At 37.5% G+C, this 22,189-nt stretch overlaps 1 protein-coding gene across 2 annotated transcripts in view; it reads left to right on the plus strand.

Annotated features, from left to right (window-relative positions):
- USP33 (ubiquitin specific peptidase 33) overlaps positions 1 to 21,075 on the plus strand; it is a 60,133-nt gene extending 39,058 nt beyond the window's left edge. The window contains exons 11-24 of one of the 2 annotated variants that reach the window (XM_079776030.1): positions 25 to 165; positions 1,410 to 1,531; positions 2,988 to 3,160; positions 3,261 to 3,355; positions 4,248 to 4,281; positions 6,148 to 6,193; positions 6,634 to 6,814; positions 7,532 to 7,658; positions 8,675 to 8,844; positions 10,674 to 10,755; positions 11,500 to 11,608; positions 16,238 to 16,340; positions 19,156 to 19,224; positions 19,668 to 21,075. In XM_079776030.1, coding sequence (XP_079632156.1) covers positions 25 to 165; positions 1,410 to 1,531; positions 2,988 to 3,160; positions 3,261 to 3,355; positions 4,248 to 4,281; positions 6,148 to 6,193; positions 6,634 to 6,814; positions 7,532 to 7,658; positions 8,675 to 8,844; positions 10,674 to 10,755; positions 11,500 to 11,608; positions 16,238 to 16,340; positions 19,156 to 19,224; positions 19,668 to 19,825 — 1,610 coding nt within the window. In that variant the 3' untranslated portion in view covers positions 19,826 to 21,075. The remainder of the gene's footprint in view (positions 1 to 24; positions 166 to 1,409; positions 1,532 to 2,987; positions 3,161 to 3,260; positions 3,356 to 4,247; positions 4,282 to 6,147; positions 6,194 to 6,633; positions 6,815 to 7,531; positions 7,659 to 8,674; positions 8,845 to 10,673; positions 10,756 to 11,499; positions 11,609 to 16,237; positions 16,341 to 19,155; positions 19,225 to 19,667) is intronic. The other variant, XM_079776031.1, reaches the window with a different exon arrangement.
- Positions 21,076 to 22,189: the final 1,114 nt, after the last annotated feature.

The raw sequence follows: 22,189 nt of genomic DNA on the forward strand, positions 1-22,189 counted from the left end.
TAACACAAATTTTTAATATTACAGAATATATTACCGATGTCCATTTGAATGACCTGTCTACACCACAGATCCTTCCATCAAATGAAGGTGTTAATCCACGTTTATCAGCAAGCCCTCCAAAATCAGGCAATTTGTGGCCAGGATTGGCATCCACACAAAAAAGAGGTAGATGTTTCAGTTACTCAGGCTACTTTGTTTTGACCATTTAAAGTATTAATTATGAAATATTATTCAGTCGTTTAAAATTGACAGCATAATTTTACACAACCATGATTTAAATTTTTTTTGTATGTGTGGCACAAATTTACATACAATAGAATTCACTCTTGGTATAGAGTCCTGAGTTTTAATACATGAATAGATTCTTGTTACCACCACCACAAACAGAATATAGAACAGTTCCAACATCCCAAAGAATTCCGTTATGCTACTACTTGTAATCAGACTCTCCCACCCCTTACCCCTTTCTAATCACTAGTTCTGTTGCTCTGTCCTCTATTCTTATTGTTTTGCCTTTTCCAGAGTATCATATAAATGGAATCATACAGCCTTTTGAAATAGATTTCTTTTACTCAGTGTAATGCATTTGAGATAATAGTTATGTTGCATGTATGAAGAGTTCCTTTTTATTACTCACTCATTGTATGACTATACTACTCTTTATTCATTCACTCATTGAAGGACATTTGAATTGCTTCCTGTTTTTGGCAATTATGACTAAGGCTATAAACATTTGTGTATAGGTTTCTCTATGAACATAAGTTTTCATTTGTCCAGAGTAAACACCTAGAAGTGGGGTTATAAGGTTAGTTTTATGTTTAAGGTCGTATGAAATTGTTTTCAAGAGAGGCTGTATCATTTGCATTCCTACCAGCTATGAATGAGAGTTCCAGTATTATAAAATGTAAAACTAGTAAACTCTTAGAAAAAAACATAGGAAAAAACTGTAATGATGTTGTGTTAGACAAAGACATCAAAAGCATGATCCATAAAGGAAAAAAACAACAACAAAAAACTTTCTTAACAGAAGACACTATTAAGAGAATGAAAAAAAGATAAGGTGGAGAAACAATATTTGTAAATCACATAACTGACAAAGCACTTGTATTTAGAATATATACAGAACTCTCAGCGCTTAATTATAGAATCATTTCTTCAAATACAGAGTTACTTGGAGTCAAAAACAAACAAGTAAAAGCAAAACTGTTCTGATTAAAGTCAAGATGGGGAGACTGAATCCCTCTTATTTCACTTGGTTTCTCTCTCCTTTTGTTAAAGCAATGCTCTTCAATAGTATTTTGACAAATTTCTTCAGCATAGTAAATTTTACTGTTAAAGATTCCAGAGAAAAATGCTTAAAGAAAGGAGCTACTTTGATTTTAAAAAAATATTTCAACCCTATTTCTCAGTCCTAGCTCAATCTGCATCATCCCCAAAGAGAAAAAAACAGCACAAGAAATACCGAAGTGTTATTTCAGACGTTTTTGATGGAACAATCATTAGTTCAGTGCAGTGTCTCACTTGTGACAGGGTGAGTATGAAGGAATTATAATACACAGGAATTTTTTTGTCAAATGCTAGTTTTAAAAAAAACTGGCAAAATGGTATGGGAAGTTTACTGTAACTCCTCATCAGTAGCAAGGAGCTGCTGCTGATTACACATGTGTTTCTTGTGTTTACATCAGTATAATTGATTCTAGATGTAGAATTGTTTTTTGGGAATAATAGCAACATAGTTCTTAAAGAATGAGTCTTGACCCATCATTGGACAGGCATGCATTCACAGGAAGAATTAACTCCGTTCTTCATCTCTGGTCACATATAAAGGTAATTTGTTGCTCAGCAGCAAGAACTGGTAGCACCCATATTCTCATAAGGCCGATGAAATTAATATTCTGGGAAACTGTTGCTGCTCACAGGCAATGAACTGTGATTGTATCTTTTGCATTTGGTTATATGGCCTGTAAGTATTTTCCTTTGTTAAGATTGGGGCTCAGACAATAAAGGTAGTATCAGATTCATATATAAGAACATATATTAAAATTATCATGAGTTCTTTAATAATACCTCTAAATCCCTGAGTTTCTTTGAGCTTTTCTTTTATTTATATATATATATATATATATATATATATATATATATATATATATATATATATTTTATTGATTTTTTTTTTACAGAGAGGAAGAGAGGGATAGAGAGTTAGAAACATCGATGAGAGAGAAACATCGATCAGCTGCCTCTTGCACACCCCCTACTGGGGATGTGCCCGCAACCAAGGTACATGCCCTTGACTGGAATCGAACCTGGGACCTTTGAGTCCGCAGGCTGACGCTCTATCCACTGAGCCAAACTGGTTTTGGCTCTTTGAGCTTTTCTTAAGAGCAGTTTTACTTCAGTGCAGGAATGAATATAACTACTAAAATTAAAATGACACTTCCCTCCCTTCTACCCCCCCATAAAACAACAATAATGCAGAAGTAAGTTTTCAATTATTGTGCTAAAATCTTAAGTAAAACCTAAGGGCTACTAATAGAGTAGTTTTAATATATGCTAATTTGGTACCAAATATTTAAATGGACTTGTCCTGAAATGTTTTCAGCTATTTAAAAAAAATCACATGTAGGTTTTACAACTTTTTAAAAAACAACATTTAAAAACTTTTATGAAGAGGTCATTTTCAAATGTAAATACAGTAGTGTGTTTGAGTTTGTACCTCCCACTACAGTGACTGGATGTGAGGTACTCCTCTATGCTGCAGTGTTCTCGAGTAATGTGATGATAGTAGTTATCTCAGAAGATTTATGTGAAGATTACATTTAGAACAGCACTTGGTACAGAGCAAGTGTTTTGCTGTTGTTATTACAATAAAGCAGTTTGATGTTTTTATCATAACTTGATTTGATATTTGCAGTCTAAAATCTGTTCTCATAAATGTTTGAACTGGATTATTTTCATCCCATTCTTAAAACACAAAACAATTGTAGGTGTCTGTAACCCTGGAGACCTTTCAAGATCTATCCTTGCCAATTCCTGGCAAGGAAGACCTTGCTAAGCTGCATTCATCGAGTCATCCAACTTCCATAGTCAAAGCAGGATCGTGTGGTGAAGCGTACGCTCCACAAGGGTGGATAGCTTTTTTCATGGAATATGTGAAGAGGTTTGTATGCATTTTTTAAAAAATTGATTGATTGTTAAAACTGCTGTTTCTGCTGTACTGGCAGAACACTTCCTTTTTTTTTCTATTGATAATGTTTCAGGTTTGTTGTCTCATGTGTCCCTAGCTGGTTTTGGGGTCCAATAGTAACCTTGCAAGATTGTCTTGCTGCCTTCTTCGCTAGAGATGAATTAAAAGGTAAGAAATATGAAACAGTTTTTATCTATGGCTAAATTGTTGTAGGTAATCTAAAATACTAGTAGGACTGAACATAAAATGTTTATGAAAGCTAAGTTTTAAGGAGCTTAAGTAGTACTTGCCCATATTGCCACAGTGCCATTATCTACCATGGTGATATAAATATAAATACCACAAATTATATATATATATATTTTTTTTTAAAATATATTTTATTGATTTTTTACAGAGAGGAAGAGAGAGAGGGATAGAGAGTTAGAAACATCGATGAGAGAGAAACATCGATCAGCTGCCTCCTGCACACTCCCCACTGGGGATGTGCCTGCAACCAAGGTACATGCCCTTGACCGGAATCGAACCTGGGACCCTTCAGTCCGCAGGCCGACGCTCTATCCACTGAGCCAAACCAGTCAGGGCCACAAATTATATTTTGAAATAATTTATACTACTTCCTATAGTACTAGATAAGATGACATGTGAGATGTCTTAAAACTTCTCAGGGATTCAAAGAAGGGAAAATTCAACCAATATAAAAGTCTTATATATCTGAACTAGTCTGTGAATCCCTCCATAATATTTAAGATCCCTCAGTATTTTTATATGTGCAGCACTTTGTGTGGGCGGTCATGTAATGGGCAGTCAGTAAATTTGGTTGAATGAATGGAAAGGATGTTCTTTAAGATAGGCTTCCAAGGTTGAAAAGAGAGGAAGGTCAAGGGTGCTTTAGGCAAGGCATACATTGTGAGCTGACTCCTGCGCAGAGACTAAAAACGTGAGCCTTGTGTTACTGTGCTGCAAGGTCACATGTGGCAGACTCAGCAGAATTGCAGAACCAAAAGAAAATACCTTGCTTTTCATTTGAGAGGAATGACCAGATTTGTTCTATTTTCAGGTGACAATATGTACAGTTGTGAAAAATGCAAAAAGTAAGTGTTATTGCCAATGTTTTTAATAACATGTTCTGTATTTTATTATTTTATTTTATTTTATTTTAAATATATTTTATTGATTTTTTACAGAGAGGAAGGGAGAGGGATAGAGAGTTAGAAACATCAATGAGAGAGAAACATTGATCAGCTGCCTCTTGCACACCCCCTACTGGGGATGTGCCCGCAACCAAGGTACATGCCCTTGACTGGAATCGAACCTGGGACCCTTCAGTCCGCAGGCCGACGCTCTATCCACTGAGCCAAACCGGTCAGGGCACATGTTCTGTATTTTAAATGGTATTTTGTTGTGGTTGTGGTTACTTGAATTGAGTTAAAATTCCACTTTATTTAGAAAAATAAAAGCTAGTGAACTTTGTCCTAATAAAAATAGAGGCTGGTTGTTTTATAAAACAAATTGGAAGCAAAAATGTAACAAATTTAATGCACTTATCTAAGATGTAAGAGTGTAATTCGAGATTTAAAATAAGTGTATAATTTTGCATAAAACTTTCCACATACATTATAAAAGATACTGGGATATATAACATACATTTTCATTACATTAAGTTTTGTCATCATAAATAAGGGATATTCTCTTCTGGATTGCCATGTTAACAGATTGAATTCAAGAAGTGAAAGTGGCTGTAAATTATGCAGTTTCAAATCTATGTAAAATTCAGAAGGGTTATACCAACCTTGATGTTATCTGCTGTATGATGGCAGAATAGAAATACAGTTAAACAAAGAATGGATTTTCTTTCTTTTTTTAAAATATATTTTTATTGATTTCAGAGAGGAAAGGAGAGGGAGAGAGAGAGAGAGAAACATCAATGATGAGAGAGAATCATTGACTGGCTGCCTCCTACACGCTCCCAGTGGGGATTGAGCCCACAATCCGGGCATGTGCCCTTGACTGGAATTGAACCCGGGACCCTTCAGTCCACAGGCCAATGCTCTATCCACTGAGCCAAACCAGCTAGGGCGAATAAGCTGGATGGTAATAAAAGTGTAAGCAGGCCATAGATAGTAGGACTTTTATTTTTTTAAATTTAATTTTTCTTTTAAAAAATTACAGTTGACATTCAATATTATATTAGTTTCAGGGGTACAGCCTGATGGTTAGATAGTGATCACCCTGATAAGTTGGTACCTGTGTGATTCCATACGTTGTTATTACAATATTATTGACCATATTCCCTATGCTACACTTCACATCCCTGTGACTATTTTGTAACTTCTAGTTGTACTTTTTTAAAAAAATCCTCATCCAAGGATATTTTTCCATTGATTTTTAGAGAGAGGGGAAGGAAGTGTGTGAGAGAGAGAGAAACATTGATGTGAGAGAGATACATCGATTGGTTGCCTCCTGCATGTGTCCCTACTGGGATGGAGCCTGAAACTGAAGTACATGCCCTTGACTGATATCAAACCTGCAACCCTTCAGTCCTAGGGCCAACACTCAACCACTGAGCAGAACTGGCCCCTTCACCTTTTTTACCCAACCCCTTAACTCCCCTCCCATCTGGCAAGCATCATTTTGTTCCCTGTATCTATGAGTTTGTTTATGTTTTGATTGCTCGTTTACAAAAAATTAAATTTCATCAAAGAATCACACAACTCTCTACATTTTTATTACTGATAGCTTAGTTTAAATAATTTTATACAATAAGGGACTCCAGTGTTTTATTAGTGTATATTTTTTCATGTATAGCATATAATTCATTAGTGAGCATTTTTAGTCTGAGGTCTTTTGTCTCTGCATTTTCTAAAAGAGTTTATTGAATATTTGAAAATACTAAAGCTTTTTTCCATTCCTATGGGAAATGGGTTTATTTTAATTGTTTTTCTCTTTTCTCACCTTAGGTTGAGGAATGGAGTAAAGTTTTGTAAAGTACAAAAGTTTCCTGAGGTATGGGCTTTATTATAATTCAATTTATTTTATCTGGTAGGAACACAAAGAATTAGTAGTAAATTTTTTAGCATGGGTAAATAATGGACTGTTTCTATTGACCAGTTGCTATTTATGTCCTATTAGGATTAGGATTATCCATTTTTAAAATACTGAGTTACATAGCAAGTAAGTGCCCTTACCAGTGAAACGATGTTCAGCACAGAAAAATCAGACATTGTAGGCTCTTGCAGGTATAAAGCGTAAATTAGAAAACCCAGTAGCTGTAAACTTAGTAAGTACCATGTTTCACTATTTCCACATTTTAACACCTCTGGAATGAGGTTATCATATTGCAGAATAATGTTTAACCTTGACACTTAATTCAATATGTATATTTAATAGACTCCTTTATCTAGCATATAAAGCAATAGAATCTTAATATTGCCTTTCTCTTTTAGATCTTATGCATCCATCTCAAAAGATTCAGACATGAACTGATGTTTTCCACCAAAATCAGTACCCATGTTTCATTTCCACTGGAAGGCCTGGATCTTCAGCCATTTCTTGCTAAAGATAGTCCAGCTCAAATTGTTACCTATGATCTTCTGTCAGTCATTTGTCATCATGGAACTGCAAGTAGTAAGTATACAGGTTTGACATATGTTCTTAGATTATATTAAAAATAGTAAACATCTGAGTTGAATTTTTAAGTAAGACCTGATTGAACCAAAGAAAACATTGTACAAGTAGATTTTTATTATTTATTTTTATTTTATTTTGGTTATTAAAAACATGTTAAGCCCTGGTCAGTTGCTCAGTAGTTAGAGTGTTGGCCTATAGACTGAAGGGTTGCCAGTTCGATTCCTGGTCAAGGGAACATACCTCCATTGCAGGCTCACCAGCCCTGGTACAGGTGCCATGTGGGAGGCAACCAATCGATGTGATGTTTCTCTCTTTCTCTCCTCTCCCTCCCACCCCTCCCTTCAACTCTCTCTAGAAATCAATGGAAAAAATATCCTTCGGTGAGGATTAAAATAAAATTTTAAAAAAGTCAAAAAATTTAGGAAATTGAATAATTTTACTCTGAAGTTGGAAATACTGGAAAATTATATTTTGTATACAATTAAATAATAAGTACTTTAACATGATCATTTTTATCATGGGTTTTTTAAGATTACATTTTCTATCCTTATTATGCTTCCTCAAGTGGTGGTGCTGAGGATATATACATACTGGAAAAAAATTCTAGTAAAGTCTAGTTCTTGCTATATCTCAGTCTCCGCTAAGAACTTGGAATATAAAAAGTATTAATTGGTATTACTGAAATGATTTAATTTTTTTCCCTCCTAAATTCAGGTGGACACTATATTGCCTACTGCCGAAACAATTTAAATAATCTCTGGTATGAATTTGACGATCAGAGTGTCACTGAAGTTTCAGAATCTACTGTACAAAATGCAGAAGCTTATGTTCTTTTTTATAGGTAAGGAAGTAACTCACAGATAGGCTATTTTAATAAATAAGAAATATCTCACTTTGGGGTTATCAGTGACTTTTAAGGCTTTCAAAATGGATTGCTGAGTAAAAATTAGAAATTGTTTTACTCTCATTTGATTATCTGAGTAAAATAAAGTGCAAGGTTGCATGCAGAATGATCCTTTAAGAAAATGTTAAATCATTTAGTTGAATGGCAAAAAAAGGTACAGTTGACTCTTGAACAACATGGGTTTGAACTTTGTGGGTCTACTTATACATGGATTGTTTTCAATACTATATTGTTTTTAATCTGAGGTTAGGAGCTATGGATGTGGAGGGCTGACTGTATGAATTGAGCTGTGCTACTTTATGTAGGGAACTTGAGCATTCGCAGATTTTGTTATCTGTGGGGGGGGGGGGGGGGGCGGCGACGGGGGAGGCTGGAACCAATACTCTGTGGGTACCAAGGGACAAGTAAATTTTTGTGAAGTCAAAAGTTATACACGGATTTCTGAATGCATAGGAGTGGGAGGGGGCAGTGTTGGGTGCCTTATTCCCTGTGTTGTTCAGTGGTCAACTGTATTTTCTTTTAGGAATATTGGTTTTAATAAAAATAATTAGGCACTTGATGGTAGGAATTAAGTACAAAATTTTCTTCTGAAATAGCTAATAAGGTATTACTATAACAATAAATCTTATACTAAAAAATATCAATTTTATAAAAGAGTAAATGCTAGCTACTGAAACAGCAAACAGATTAACTATTTAGATTGATTTTATTAACAAACATTTGTTAATAAATGTTTATGTGGATACTAGAAGTTAAGATACAATATTGCCCCTAGAGTTGTATAATGTAGTATTGGGGGTTGATACACAGTATATTTCTCTTGAATAATTTCCAAGATCTAATAAGATTCACAATATTAATGTGTAAAGTTTAGTAATGAAGAGGAAAGATTCACTTACTAGTCTAATGGAATAAAATGCACATTGAAGTTAAAGAATCATTGTTCTTAATAGGAAGAGCAGTGAAGAGGCACAAAAAGAGAGACGAAGGATATCAAATTTGTTGAACATAATGGAACCAAGTCTCCTTCAGTTTTATATTTCTCGACAGTGGCTAAATAAATTTAAGACCTTTACTGAACCTGGCCCTATTTCAAATAATGATTTTCTCTGTATTCATGGAGGTAAGAAATTCTGTAATGGAAAATAGTGATAAGAATTTGCTGTTAAATAATTGACATATTAGGAAAGACCCAAGAATTTTCCTCTTCCATTTATTTCTGATTTCTCCATCTGCAGTCCAACTTAAATGTGTTTCATTCACTATGGTTTCAGAAGTTGGGCTTTTTCTTCTAATTATAGGCAATCTGTAGCCTCTTCATAGAACAGATAAGTATTGAGGACCTGTTCCAAACCCTGTGCTAGAGCCTGAGAATAGCAAAGACACTACTTCTGTTCTCAAAGCTCTGATTTCATAGTAGAGACAGATACATCAACAACCAGTTAAGATACACAGTGATTGCTTATATTACACACTAGAGGCCCAGTTCATGAAATTCGTGCATGGGTGGGGTCCCTAGACCTGGCCAGTGATCAGGGCCGTTCGGGGCCAGGCCGATCGGGGCCTGCCGGCAGGGGAGTAAAGACGGGGGCGGGGGAACCACAGGAGGTTAGCCACCGGCCCCAGGAGGGAGCCGGCCCTTGGCCACCCTGGGAAAGGGGCCGAGTCCGCCGCCACCCACTCCCGGTTCCCCGTCCCAGTCCAGGTCCCAGCCCCGATCAGGTAGTTGGGGCCTGCCAGCTGGGGGGAGGGACCGTGGAAGGTTGGCCGGCTGGGGGAGGTTGGCTGTGGGAGTGCACTGACCACCAGGGGGCAGCTCCTGTGTTGAGCAACTGCCCACTGGTGGTCAGTGCGCATCATAGCGACTGGTCGTTCTGGTAGTTCAGTCATAACGGTCACTTAGGCTTTTATATATATATAGATAATTTTTCTCCGCTAAGAGGCACCCAGCTATCAACTGTATCTGTGGCTCCTATCCCTTTTGTCTAAATGAAAGGCTCTCTCTTCTCCTGAGTATAAAAATGTACTTAGAATTTAACAAAAAACTCATGTAGTTATTTGCTAAATATAACTTTCTAGAGGCCCAGTGCACAAAATTCGTGCACGGGTAGGGTTCCTAGGCCTGGCAGGTGATCAGGGCTGATCGGGGCCTTCCGGCTGCCGGCCAGGGCCTCTCTTTATTCTGTGCTGCCCCCTGGTGGTCAGCACATGTCATAGTGAGCAATCGAACTCTTGATCTCCCGGTCAAACTCCCAAGGGTACACTTTGCATATTAGCCTTTTATATATATATAGATGCCTATGTGATTGGCTATGTTAATGTTTGTTCCCACTAAAAGTAACAGTTTAGTGTGACACCTTGATTATATTTCATGATTGAAGAATTGATATTCTCATTAATTATTTTTTCAGTGAAATAAAGAGATAGTAGGGATATCCTGTATTGGATTTAGAAACCTAAACCTTGAAAATATATCTTTATGTGAATTTTTGTCTCATTTTCAAACTTGAACTACTAACGTAAGGCTCCTGTTCTAAATCTGCCTGTGAATCTTTTATGCCATTTATCTGTGCCTGGCTTTTATTACGTTTATTTCTGTAAGTGCCTCATTTTTTCTGCTACCACATAAGCTCCATGAAGGAAAGATTGTTTCTTATTTATCTTTGATTTCCGCCCCAATACATAATGAAGGCTTAGTAAAATATACATAACTTAAATACTTGAAGATCTTGGTTTACTGATTTTTCTCTATTTCAAGAAATACACTTAGCTTTAGGAGCATAATCACCAAAAAATGTTTATACTTACTTAATTTTTAACTTTTTGGGGAGGGGTTTCAAGAATAATGATTGAAAAATGCCAATGATTAATCAGTTAAAAAATGAGTTTAACCTTTGAGAGTAATATAAAGCAATTTATGAATGAAATAGACCCATCTAAACGTTTTTTTAGGTATTCCTCCACGAAAAGCTAGTTATATTGAAGACCTGGTTTTGATGCTGCCTCAGAACATTTGGGATAACCTATATAGCAGGTTTGTTTTTTAAAATCAAACAATATGGTTTCGTGAAAATCAGTTTGTGGAACTCGTTAAAATTGGATTATTTTATATATGCTTTTTGTGTTTTATGTTGCTTAAGTAGAATATTCCCTTTTTCTTTCATTTATTCAGAGTGTGAGTCACTAGATTTTGTAGCCTAGATAATTAATTCTAATTCTTATGTTCTGATTATTTGAATCTATAAAAGTATTCTGTGATATATAACTCTTAAATTTTAAAGTTTTAAATTTCATTTTAAAGCATTTCACACGTAATTTCCTTATTTATGTTTTCCTTAGTGAAATATTGAAAATAATTTATTCCATAAATTCTTAGTTGAGAGGTCAGGGGAAGCCTCTTTCTGATTAAAAGTTGATGAAGACTATGGCTATATAAGTAAGATTTATATGTTGTATGCTAATTTTTGAAAGCCACCTCTTTTACTTGGTTTTGTTGTGGCTTCAAACATATTTTTGTAGCAGAAGTAATTATAAGGGAAAGTTGAAATACAGGTAAAGCAGGCTATTAGTTAATAAACTGATAGTCATTGACCCTCATAAACATAACGTCAAACCATTATGATTATTTGATTTTTACGTTAGTTTAAATATGACTGAGAATTTTTCTGTGAGGATTTATTTACTAGGTACTTAGCCATTGACTAAAAGTTGGAGACAAATTTGCTAGAGCATCAGCTTTTTTCAAGATTGTCATAATTACAAAATTTTTATGCTTTAGGTATGGAGGAGGACCAGCTGTCAACCATCTGTACATTTGTCACACTTGCCAAATTGAGGCTGAGAAAATTGAAAAAAGAAGAAAAACTGAATTGGAAATTTTTATTCGGGTAAATAAAGTGGTACTTTTCAAATTAAAAATATGCTCTAGGTTAAAGATAAAGAACTGATAATTAACAGAACTGTATTATGTTAATGAAATGATTGGATGAAAGTTGCAATAGATTTTAAGTGCTCTGAGTATTTAACAGTGCAAGTCACAACAATGTAGTGAGTTAAGTTCTCTTTTTGTGGGTTTTTGTTCTCATGGATTGGTAATGAATTTTGTTTTATAGATTGGTACTGGTAAGAAATCTCCTTGTTGAAATTGTAAATTATAGGTTTCTTTAAGTTAGTGTTTTTCTGTAACTGTTTTCCTAGACTGCATTCTCTACTTCCATCCTTTTGTGAAATATAATATTATTTTGCGGGACTCTCTATACTTATAAAATATATCTGGTTTCCACAAAGTGAGTTTAGTATGATGTGTTCCCTGATTGCAAGCAACAGAAAGTCTGGTCACAGAATCAGCAGGGAGAGCTGAACAACCAGGTTTCATGGACAAGGACTAGTACAGTTCCATTTATCTAGGTTGTAAGAAGTAAGTCTCCTCAAAATGCTGCTGTCAATAACACAGCTCCAGCTTTTTACTTATGTTCCAAATTAATCTTATTCCACCCCCCCACCTTTTTTTTAACAATGTATTGGCATAAAAAATAACATTGGAGTACAAAAATAAGTGCCTTTGGTGGACTGGAGATTAAGTGGAGTTTCTGAAAAATTATAAAAGCACATAGGATCAAATTGAAGAAGTAAACCAAAGGCCACATGAAATGACCATACAGGCTTTAGGCTTGGAAGTGGCAGATACAAATTAGGACTTCAGCATTCTCTCCCTGCACTGTATAAAACAGCAAACATAAAGGTGTCTGCTTGGATAGAGCAGTGAATGTGGAAACTTGGGTCAGTTAGAGAGGGCATTCTCTTCGATAGCTTGTAATACCTAGAAAGAATTATGATTTTCTAAATTATGCATAAAATAAATTTTTCTTTGTTTATTCTCATTTGAGGATATTTTTCCATTGATTTTTTTTTTTTTAAGAGAGAGAGAGAGAGTAGAAAGGAGGAGGAGAGGCAGAGAGAGAGAAACATTAATATAAGAGAGACACATTGATTGGTTGCCTCCCGCACACTCCAGCCAGGGCTGGGGATCAAGCCTTCAACTGAGGTACATGCCCTTGACTGGAATTGAATCTGGAACCCTTCAGTCCACAGGTCAACATTCTATCCACTGGCTAGGGCTAAAATAAATATTGATCCTCAGGGAGATACATAAGGATACTGTATCCTGAAAACAAAACTTTATAGATGGATTGATTGAATGGTAGAATAAATACTGCTAGAGAGCAAATTAGTGTCCTGAAAGATCTAGCAAAGGGTTTCTCCTAAGATGGAGTACAAGGATAAACAGATGGAAAACAAAAGTTTCAACATGTTGGATTGATATAGAACCCAATGTTTTTTTAATAGGAATTTTATAAGAGATATTTGAGCAGGAACTACTTTTATTTTTTTAAATATACTTTATTGATTTTTTACAGAGAGGAAGGAAAAGGGATAGAGAGTTAGAAACATCAATGAGAGAGAAACATTGATCAGCTGCCTCCTGCACACCCCCTACTGGGGATGTGCCCGCAACCAAGGTACATGCCCTTGACCGGAATCGAACTTGGGACCCTTCAGTCCACAGGCCGATGCTCTATCCACTGAGCCAAACCGGTTAGGGCAGAAACTACTTTTAGAGCAACATTTTAGAGAAATTTCTCAGGAATGGAGGTAAACAGATGCTTTTAAATTAATGGAGTGGCCCTAACCAGTTTGGCTCAGTGGATAGAGTATCGGCCTGTGGACTGAAGGGTCCCGGGTTCAATTCTGGTCAAGGGCATGTACCTCAGTTGCAGCAGGCAACCGATCCATGTGTCTCTCTCACATTGATGTTTTCTCTCTCTGTCTCTCTCCCACTCTCTCTAAAAATCCATGGAAAAATATCCTCCGGTGAGAATTAAACATAAATAAAGCCAGTATCCTCCAGTGAGAATTAAAAATAAATAAATAAAGCCAGTCTTTGAAAAAAAATCATTTAAAATCAGTTAACTAGTTAATTGATTAATGGAGTGATTATACTTAACTAAAATTCAAAAAGTCCCCACCTAGACACCTAAGGAAGAAACATCCTAATGCCAGAGACAAAGAAAGTCCTGAAAGTGTCCAAACCTGGTAATGCTATGAATTAAATAGATTCATCTGGCAGAATTAGTCTGACATTACATTTCAGAAATCTCAGTTCTGTAGGGATAAGTTGTACATCACAGAAAATCCTAACTTTAATGCTATATCTTGAGACAAACATGCTTTGATTTCTTTGTTAACCATTTTTTTAAATATACTTTATTGATTTAAACCATCAGGGACAGCCACGTTTTTCATTGCCTTTCATTGTTCTATTGAAGCAGCCACTTCATGTTCTAGAAAGATCCTTGACCTTAAAGAACTTACATTTAATAAATAAGTAGTACATTATATATGAAAAGGTGATGAGTTCTATGGAAATAGAAAATATCTAAAAGGATAAGAGAGATCTGGAGTACAGGGATGAGGGGTAGAGTGAGGTGCAATTATAAATAGGATGATAAAGATAGGCCTCATTGAAAAGGTGACATTTAAGCAAAGACTTGAAGGAGGTGAGGGAGATATTTAGATATTTGCAAAAGGAAGGGATAGTCATGTAAAAGCTTTGAGTGGCAGGAATGTTGTCTGCTTGGTTCTGGGAATAACAAAGGTCCATGTGACCACAGTGAATAAATGAGGAAGAGAGTATTAGAAGCTGAAGTCAAATCATGGAGATACTTCTGGGCGATTATAAGGCTCTTTGGGGACAGTGTAGGGTTTTGACTAGATTTGATTATAGGAGAGACATGATCTGAACTTGATGTCTTCATCCACCAATAGTATGTACTGTGGGCATTTAGCTAAACATCATGAAATATTTTTAGGCATCTCACTGTATTTTCACACTGTTACAATAGATAAATTCCAAATATCCTTCCTTTTCCTCAGGCACTGTTGCCTCCATTGCTCTTACTGTACCAATTTTTCTGTCAACTGAGTTTCTTTAGTTGAAAGCAGAAATCAAAATGGCTAACTTAAGCAAAAAAAAAAAAAAATTTATTGAAAAGAAAAATTGAGTAGCTACACCTCCAGAAATCCAGGAACCAAGGTATTCCTAGTATACAGCTAACAAAATTGGCACTGGAATGACTCCCTTCTAACCATTAGGTCACTTCTCTGAAGATGGTCACTTCTCATTTCTAATAGAGTTTTGCCTTGGTTGAGTCACATACCCATTCCTTAGGCCTTAGGACTAGAGGAAGGAGTGGAACATCTTCGGGGTCTGTACCACCACTTTTGAGAATTTATCCTATACATATATGTATATTGCCTGTGAAATGACATAGATAAGATCATTCATTGCAGCATTGTGTTTGTAATAGCAACATGTCCACCAGTATCTTAAGTGAACACAAGTAATACATAGACAGTGGCTATTGTATGTTTAAATAAAATTTATTATCAGATTTTTTTTCTTTTTTGTTAATCCTAACCTGAGGATATTTTTCCATTGATTTTTTGAAAGTGGAAGAGAGGGGGAGAGACAGAGAAACATCAATGTGAGAGAGACATCAATTGGTTGCCTCCCACATTGCACCCCTACCGGGGTCATCTGGGGATTGTGCCCTTAACAGAAATAGAACCCGAGACTCTTTAGTCTATGGGCTGACACTCAATCCACTGAGCCAAACCAGCTAGGGCCATCATATTTTTAATAAATATGTAGCATGGTTATTGTTTTGAAGACTTTGCCTTGACTGTCTTCACCTATCCAATCTTTTATGTCCCTTCAGTTTGTACTTGCTAAAATTTAAGACATAACCTAGAATTATGTTTTTAAAAAATATATACCATATTTTCTGGTGTATAAGACGACTTTTTAAAAAAACACACACATATTTTATTGATTTTTTACAGAGAGGAAGGGAGAGGGATAGAGAGCTAGAAACATCAACCAGCTGCCTCCTGCACACCCCCTACCAGGGATGTGCCTGCAACCAATGTACATGCCCTTGACCGGAATCGAACCTGGGACCTTTCAGTCCGCAGACCAACGCTCTATCCACTGAGCCAAAACGGTTTCGGCTAAGACAACTTTTTAACCCAGGAAAATCTTCTATACGCCCAGTCATCTTATACCCCGGAAAATACGGTATATATGTATTTTTTTATTAATTTCCGAGAGGAAAGGAGAGGGAGAGAGAGAAACATCAATGATGGCTGCCTCCTGCATGCCCCCTACTGGGGTTTGAGCCCACAACCTGGGCATGTGCCCTGAATGGGAATCGAACCAGGGACCTCCTGGTTCATAGGTTGACGCTCAACCTCTGAGCCACACCAGCCGGGCTAGAATTGTTTTTTAATATATGTTATCATGTATGCTAGTACTAAAATAACTTAGCATCAGTGTACACATTCTTTGTATATGAGAAACTGGCTTTATCAGAGGCTGAAGTAGGATGATTGTATTGTTCTGCTATAAAGGAAGTTCTAAATATTAGGTGACTGACTTTTTTCCTCCCTACATATAGCTCAACAGAGCATTCCAAGAGGAGGACTCTCCAGCTACTTTTTATTGCATCAGTATGCAGTGGTTTAGAGAATGGGAAAGTTTTGTGAAGGGTAAAGATGGAGGTAAGTGGTTAACTGAAAAATGAAATTCTTTGCAGATTTTTTATTTAACAAAGTAGAGGCCCGGTGCACGAAATTCGTGCACGGGTGTGTGTGTGTGTGTGTGTGTGTGTGTGTGTGTCCTTCAGCCCAGCCTGCATGCTCTCCAATCTGGGACCCTTTGAGGAATGTCCGACTGCCCGTTTAGGCCTGGTAGGATCGGGCCTAAACGGGCAGTCGGACTAACCTCTCACAATCCAGGACTGCTGGCTCCCAACTGCTTGCCTGCCTGCCTTCCTGATTGCCCCTAAGCGCTTCTGCCTGCCAGCCTGATCACCCCCTAACCACTCCCCTGCCAGCCTGATTGATGCCTAACTGCTCCCCTGCCAGCCTGTTTGCCCCTAACTGCCCTCCCCTATAGGTCTGGTCACCCCTAACTGCCCTCCCCTGCAGGCCTGGTCACCCCTAACTTTCCTCCCCTGCAGGCCTGATCCCCCCAACTGCTCTCCCCTGCAGGCCTGGGTCTCCCCCAACTGCCCTTCCCTGCAGGCCATGTCGCCCCCAACTTCCCTCCTCTGCTGGCCTGGTCACCCCTAACTGCCCTCCCCTGCAGGCTTGATCGCCCCCAACTGCCCTCCCTTGCAGGCTTGGTCCCTCCCAACTGCCCTCCCCTGCTGGCCTGATCACCCACAACTTCCCTCCCTTATAGACCTGGTCCCTCCCCTGCTGGCCATCTTGTGGCGACCATCTTGTGTCCACATGGGGGCAGGATCTTTGACCACATAGAGGCAGCCATCTTGTGTGTTGGAGTGATGGTCAATTTGCATATTACTCTTTTATTAGATAGTATAGAGGCCTGGTGGGGGCCAGCTGGTTTGCCCTGAAGGGTGTCCTGGATCAGGGTGGGGGTTCCCTTGGGGTGTGGGGTGGCCTGGGCGAGGGGCCTGTGGTGGTTTGCAGGCCGGCCACGCCCTCCGGCGACCCAAGCAGAGGCCCTGGTATCTGGGATTTATTTATCTTCTATAATTGAAACTTTATAGCCTTAAGTGGTGGCTAGGGCAGGCCAGGGCGGGCAGAAAGTTTGGCTTCCTCCATTACCGGGGAAACCCAAGCCTCCTGCTCGCTCAGTGGCCGCATCCATTTTTGTTGGGATTTATTTATCTTCTATAATTGAAACTTTGTAGCCTTGAGCGGAGGCCAGGCAGGCCAGGAAGTTTGGCTTCCTCCATCACCAGGGAAACCCAAGCCTTCTGCTCGCTCCGTGGCTGCCGCCTTTTTTGTTGGGATTTATTTATCTTCTATAATTGAAACTTTGTAGCCTTGAGTGGAGTCCACGGCCAGCCAGGGTGTGCGGGAAGCTTGGCTTCCTCCATTGCCAGGGAAACCCAAACCTCCTGCTCGCTCTGTGGCCGCAGCCATCTTGGTTGGGTTAATTTGCATACTTGCTTCTGCTTGGTTGGTGGGTGTGGCTTGTGTGTAGCGGAGGTACCGTCAATTTGCATATTACTCTTTTATTAGATAGGATATTTTTTTGTTATCTATATACACTTGGGATTACATCAGTGAACAAGATTCCAGCCCTCGGGGATCTTACATTCTTGTTATATTTTGGTTCTGGGGATTTTTAATTTTTTTAAAAATTTGTTTCATCAATTATAACATATTCATAGCAAGAATAAAGGAACTAAGTAAAATTAGTCTGTGATCTTAATATTGAAGTTAAAAAAAAATCCACCAAACAATAAATAAGATTGGTTAAATTATGGTTTGTGCATTATAATGGGATACTATATGGACTTTACAAATAATTTTTGTGACAGTATTTAGTAATTTAAAAATAAGTTGTTACTTATACATTAAAAAATTGCAATATGATATGCATAGTTTGAACCTTTTATATTAAAAAATAGGCAGACATATGTAAAGGCAAAAGACCACACAGATACTAAAACAGTTTGCCTATCTTCTTATAGCAGGATTACAGTATATTGTCTTCCTTGTACCTTTTTTCCCAGCTTTTGATAATGACCATGCACTGTACTTTTGTATTGAAGGGGAAAACAAATAAGGTGTTTTCTTAAATTAAAAAAGGATACATTTTGGCTGGGTGAAAAAAAAAGGTAAAGGGATTAAGCAAAAGAAGAAAAATATATATTCACATAACACACAGATGCAGACAACAGTATAGTGATAGCCTGAGGGAAGCGGGGTTGGAGGAGGTGGAAGAGGGCAAAAGGGATAAATGGAAACAGAAAGAGACTTTACTTTTGGTGATGGGTACTCAATGCAGTGTGCAGATGATTTATTGAGTTGTATACTTGAAACCTGTCGGGGTTTTTTAGCCAATGTCACCCCAATAAATTCAATTAAAAAAGATGCATTCCAACATTTTAATTTATAATCCTCTTATTGGTTATAGTTTAAATTATGATAATCTGAAACAAATTAAAATGTATCATTTCTTTTTTAATTACAAAGGAATTGTTCTTTTATAGCATTAAAAGTGCAGTGGATCCATCTAAGCAATAAATGTTACATTTTAAAAACAACAACAAAAAAGCTGCAATTGATAGCTAAGAAATAATTTCTATTAGATTTTGGATGGTAGTCAGAGAGCCTCTCTCTCTTTCCTGATTCTGTTTTGGGGGAGCTAAGACACAAGAAGGAAGAAGTTCAGAAGACAGTTAAGAATTGTCTATAATAATTTGACTAAAAAAAAAAATCAATCTGATTATACAGTTATGTCCTTCAGTTTTTTCAGACACAGAAATATGTAATTCTTTGGTGCCTTTATATGAAAAGTATGCATCTTGATAATTTGTTTTTCTCTTTAACTTAGATCCTCCAGGTCCTATTGATAACACTAAAATCGCAGTCACTAAATGTGGCAGTGTGATGCTCAGGCAAGGTAAGTTCGACGAACATTTAAACCTTTACTTGTTGGTAATTTGTCACTGTTAAGAACATAGAGTCACTAGCTTTCTGTGCCACTTTTTAATCCAGCTTAATGATATAATCATTCATGAAGAAGGACAAATAGTGGAAAAGCTCCCAGTCTTTAATTTTTCTGAGGAAAGGTTTTACAGCTGTTGATAGGAGCTAAAAAAAAAAAGGATCTCCAACTTTTTAAGACAGACCATAAAGTTGCAGCTTATAACAATATGGGCTGGTAGTCTGAAGAGTCATGTTCCAAAAGTTCTCGATTATTCATGCTTTTAGGGCAGGTGTGTGTGTGTGTGTGTGTGTGTGTGTGTGTGTGTGTGTGTGTGTGTGTGTTACATTTTGAAAGCTTTTGCAATATGAATTTGTAGATTTGTAAGTATTATTCTTTCACTGTACACTTAATTTTAGGAGCAGATTCTGGTCAAATTTCTGAAGAAACGTGGAATTTTCTACAGTCTATATATGGTGGAGGCCCTGAAGTTATCCTACGACCTCCAGTTGTTCATGTTGATCCGGATATAATACAAGCAGAAGAAAAAATTGAAGTAGAAACTCGGTCTTTGTAATTTTGAGGATATAGAGTGTTCTAATGAGAAATCATTTTCACTTCCTCTGTCATATATACATGCAGAAACATTCCTAAAAGCATGTTTATTTTCTTGATTTTTAATATTTTTATCTTATTCATTTTTACTGGGCATTATGGAAAAAGTTGTTAAAATGTTTAATATACTACAAGTTGGTATGTTAAATGCTTTAACTTACCATAGTCTTTCAGTGTAATATTTTTGAAAAGAGAGGAATAATTATGATCATTTGGTAATCAGTAGATTATCTCTGATCTTTATACTATGTGCAAATCCACAGTATCCTTTATAGTTTTGTAAATAATTTTGCTTTGAAAACTTTTTCATTACCCTAAACCATTATAACTCTGACCAATCTTTTCAGTTTTCCAAAAACTTAATTTAATTGTGTAATTTTGACATGGCTTCGTATAATATAGAGCCTATTTTAAATTGAGAGTCGTAGTCAGAAAAAGGTTAATTTCCTAAAGCTCAGGAAACGTTAGGGTGTCACTTCTTTTGCACTGCAGCACATAAACTAGCATATTAATATTAAAAATGTCTTTTTGAATGTATCAAGGATGTATTTAGTTTGAATGGAATTTGTGTCAGGAGATATCAGTAACTTATTGCCTCTTATACTGTAAAATATTAAACTTCAATTCCTTTCTATAACCCTGGATAGAATTCATTATTATCAGTAAAAAGCTTAGTTTTTAGGGCACTTTATTTTGAGAGCATGAGTATGGAATGTGTCAATGAGATTGTTTATAAAGCTGAAGCCACTAGCAAAATGATTTTTTAAATGAAATGCATAAAGTCATTGATTAATACAGTGTGCACTGCTATTTGCTTGATTATGTGATGTTAAAAGTTTAACTATATCCCAACTGCAGAAACAAACTGGATTACTTTGAATATGTTGAATAGCATTCATGATGGCTTTGTTTTGGTTGGGGGCATCTGCCACCAACTAAAACTGTGCTGTTTATATTAGTTCAATAAAAATGATTTTAAAATGGATAACTTACATGTTGAGATTATTTGATAGGCATTAATAGTGAAGGCTCTAAAGTATTAATGTCTATTATTTCTTAATCAGAAGTATGCAAAATAAGTCATTCATTGTAAAGTTCTGATGTTTAATGAAATGATGAGCTTATTTATCAGCCATCAAGTCTATTTGAATTTTTAAAAATGTATATTGTCTTTAGTTTTCTTCTTTATAATTATACTATGATCCTCTTCAAGGACTGCATGATGTTATTGATCTGTCTCTGAATCATCAGTTTAGTGAAACTTTTGTCACTTAGGAGATAATCAAAAAAGTATTTTTAATAGTGCTTGCCCTTTACTGAGTATTTATGATGTTTCAGCCATTCTACTAAAGTGCTAAATTACATTTAGTCCTCATTACACCCTATAATTTAGGTAAAATGGCTTGCCCTAAGTCATACAGCAATGAAAGGCAGATGTGAGACTCCAGCTCAAGTCAGTGTAAGTCATCAATGCTCTTATGTACCATGATATAATATCTTCCAATGAATTCTTTTGAAAACAGGTTATAGTATTAGTCATATTCATTAATAGCATTTGTCATTGGGATATATAATATGATTAAGAATACTGGTCTCTAAGAGCTTATTTAATTTTACTAGAGGTCCAGTGCAAGAAATGTGGGCACTGGTAGGGTCCCTAGCGGCTGCCTGCTGGGGACTCCCTCCCTTCCCCTGGCTGCCTGCCCCATGCTGCTGCTGCTGCTGATTGCCACCTGCGGGGCTCAATCGCCCCGCCGCCACCCGGTTCCCAGGTGCTAAGGGAGGCTAGCAGTGGCGCCCCCCCCCCGCCCCCCCCCCCCCCCCCCCCGCTGCTGCTGGTCACCGCCTGCGGGGGCCCAATCACCCGGCTGATTGCACCACCACTCCCCACCCCCACCACCCAGCACCCAGGTGCTGAGGGAGCAGAGCGGCTCTGCCCTCCAGCGCTGCTGCTGGTCGCCCTGCGATCAGATCATCAGATCAGCAGGGCATCGGGCCCCCACCTGGCTCCCTAAGCACTTGGGAGCCCGGCGACAGCGGGGCGATCGAATCGGCGGAGCTATCAGCCCCTGCCTGGTGACCAGTGGCTTGCACCTGCCTTGGCCTGGTGCCACCCACTCACTTGCTCCACCATCCCGTCCCGGTCCTGCTCTCATCGAGGCCTGCAGCGCCTCCACAGCCGCCTGCTGCCAGCGCCGCGTTGTCGATGCCCACCATGTTCCACGCCGTCCCCTGGTGGTCAGTGCACATCATAGCAAGTGGTCGAACTCCTGGCAGAACTCCCAGTCAAGGGGACAGTTTGCATATTAGGCTTTTATTATATAGG

The sequence above is a fragment of the Cnephaeus nilssonii genome (assembly GCF_951640355.1).
Source record: "Cnephaeus nilssonii genome assembly, chromosome: 7".
NCBI classification, from domain to species: domain Eukaryota; kingdom Metazoa; phylum Chordata; class Mammalia; order Chiroptera; family Vespertilionidae; genus Cnephaeus; species Cnephaeus nilssonii.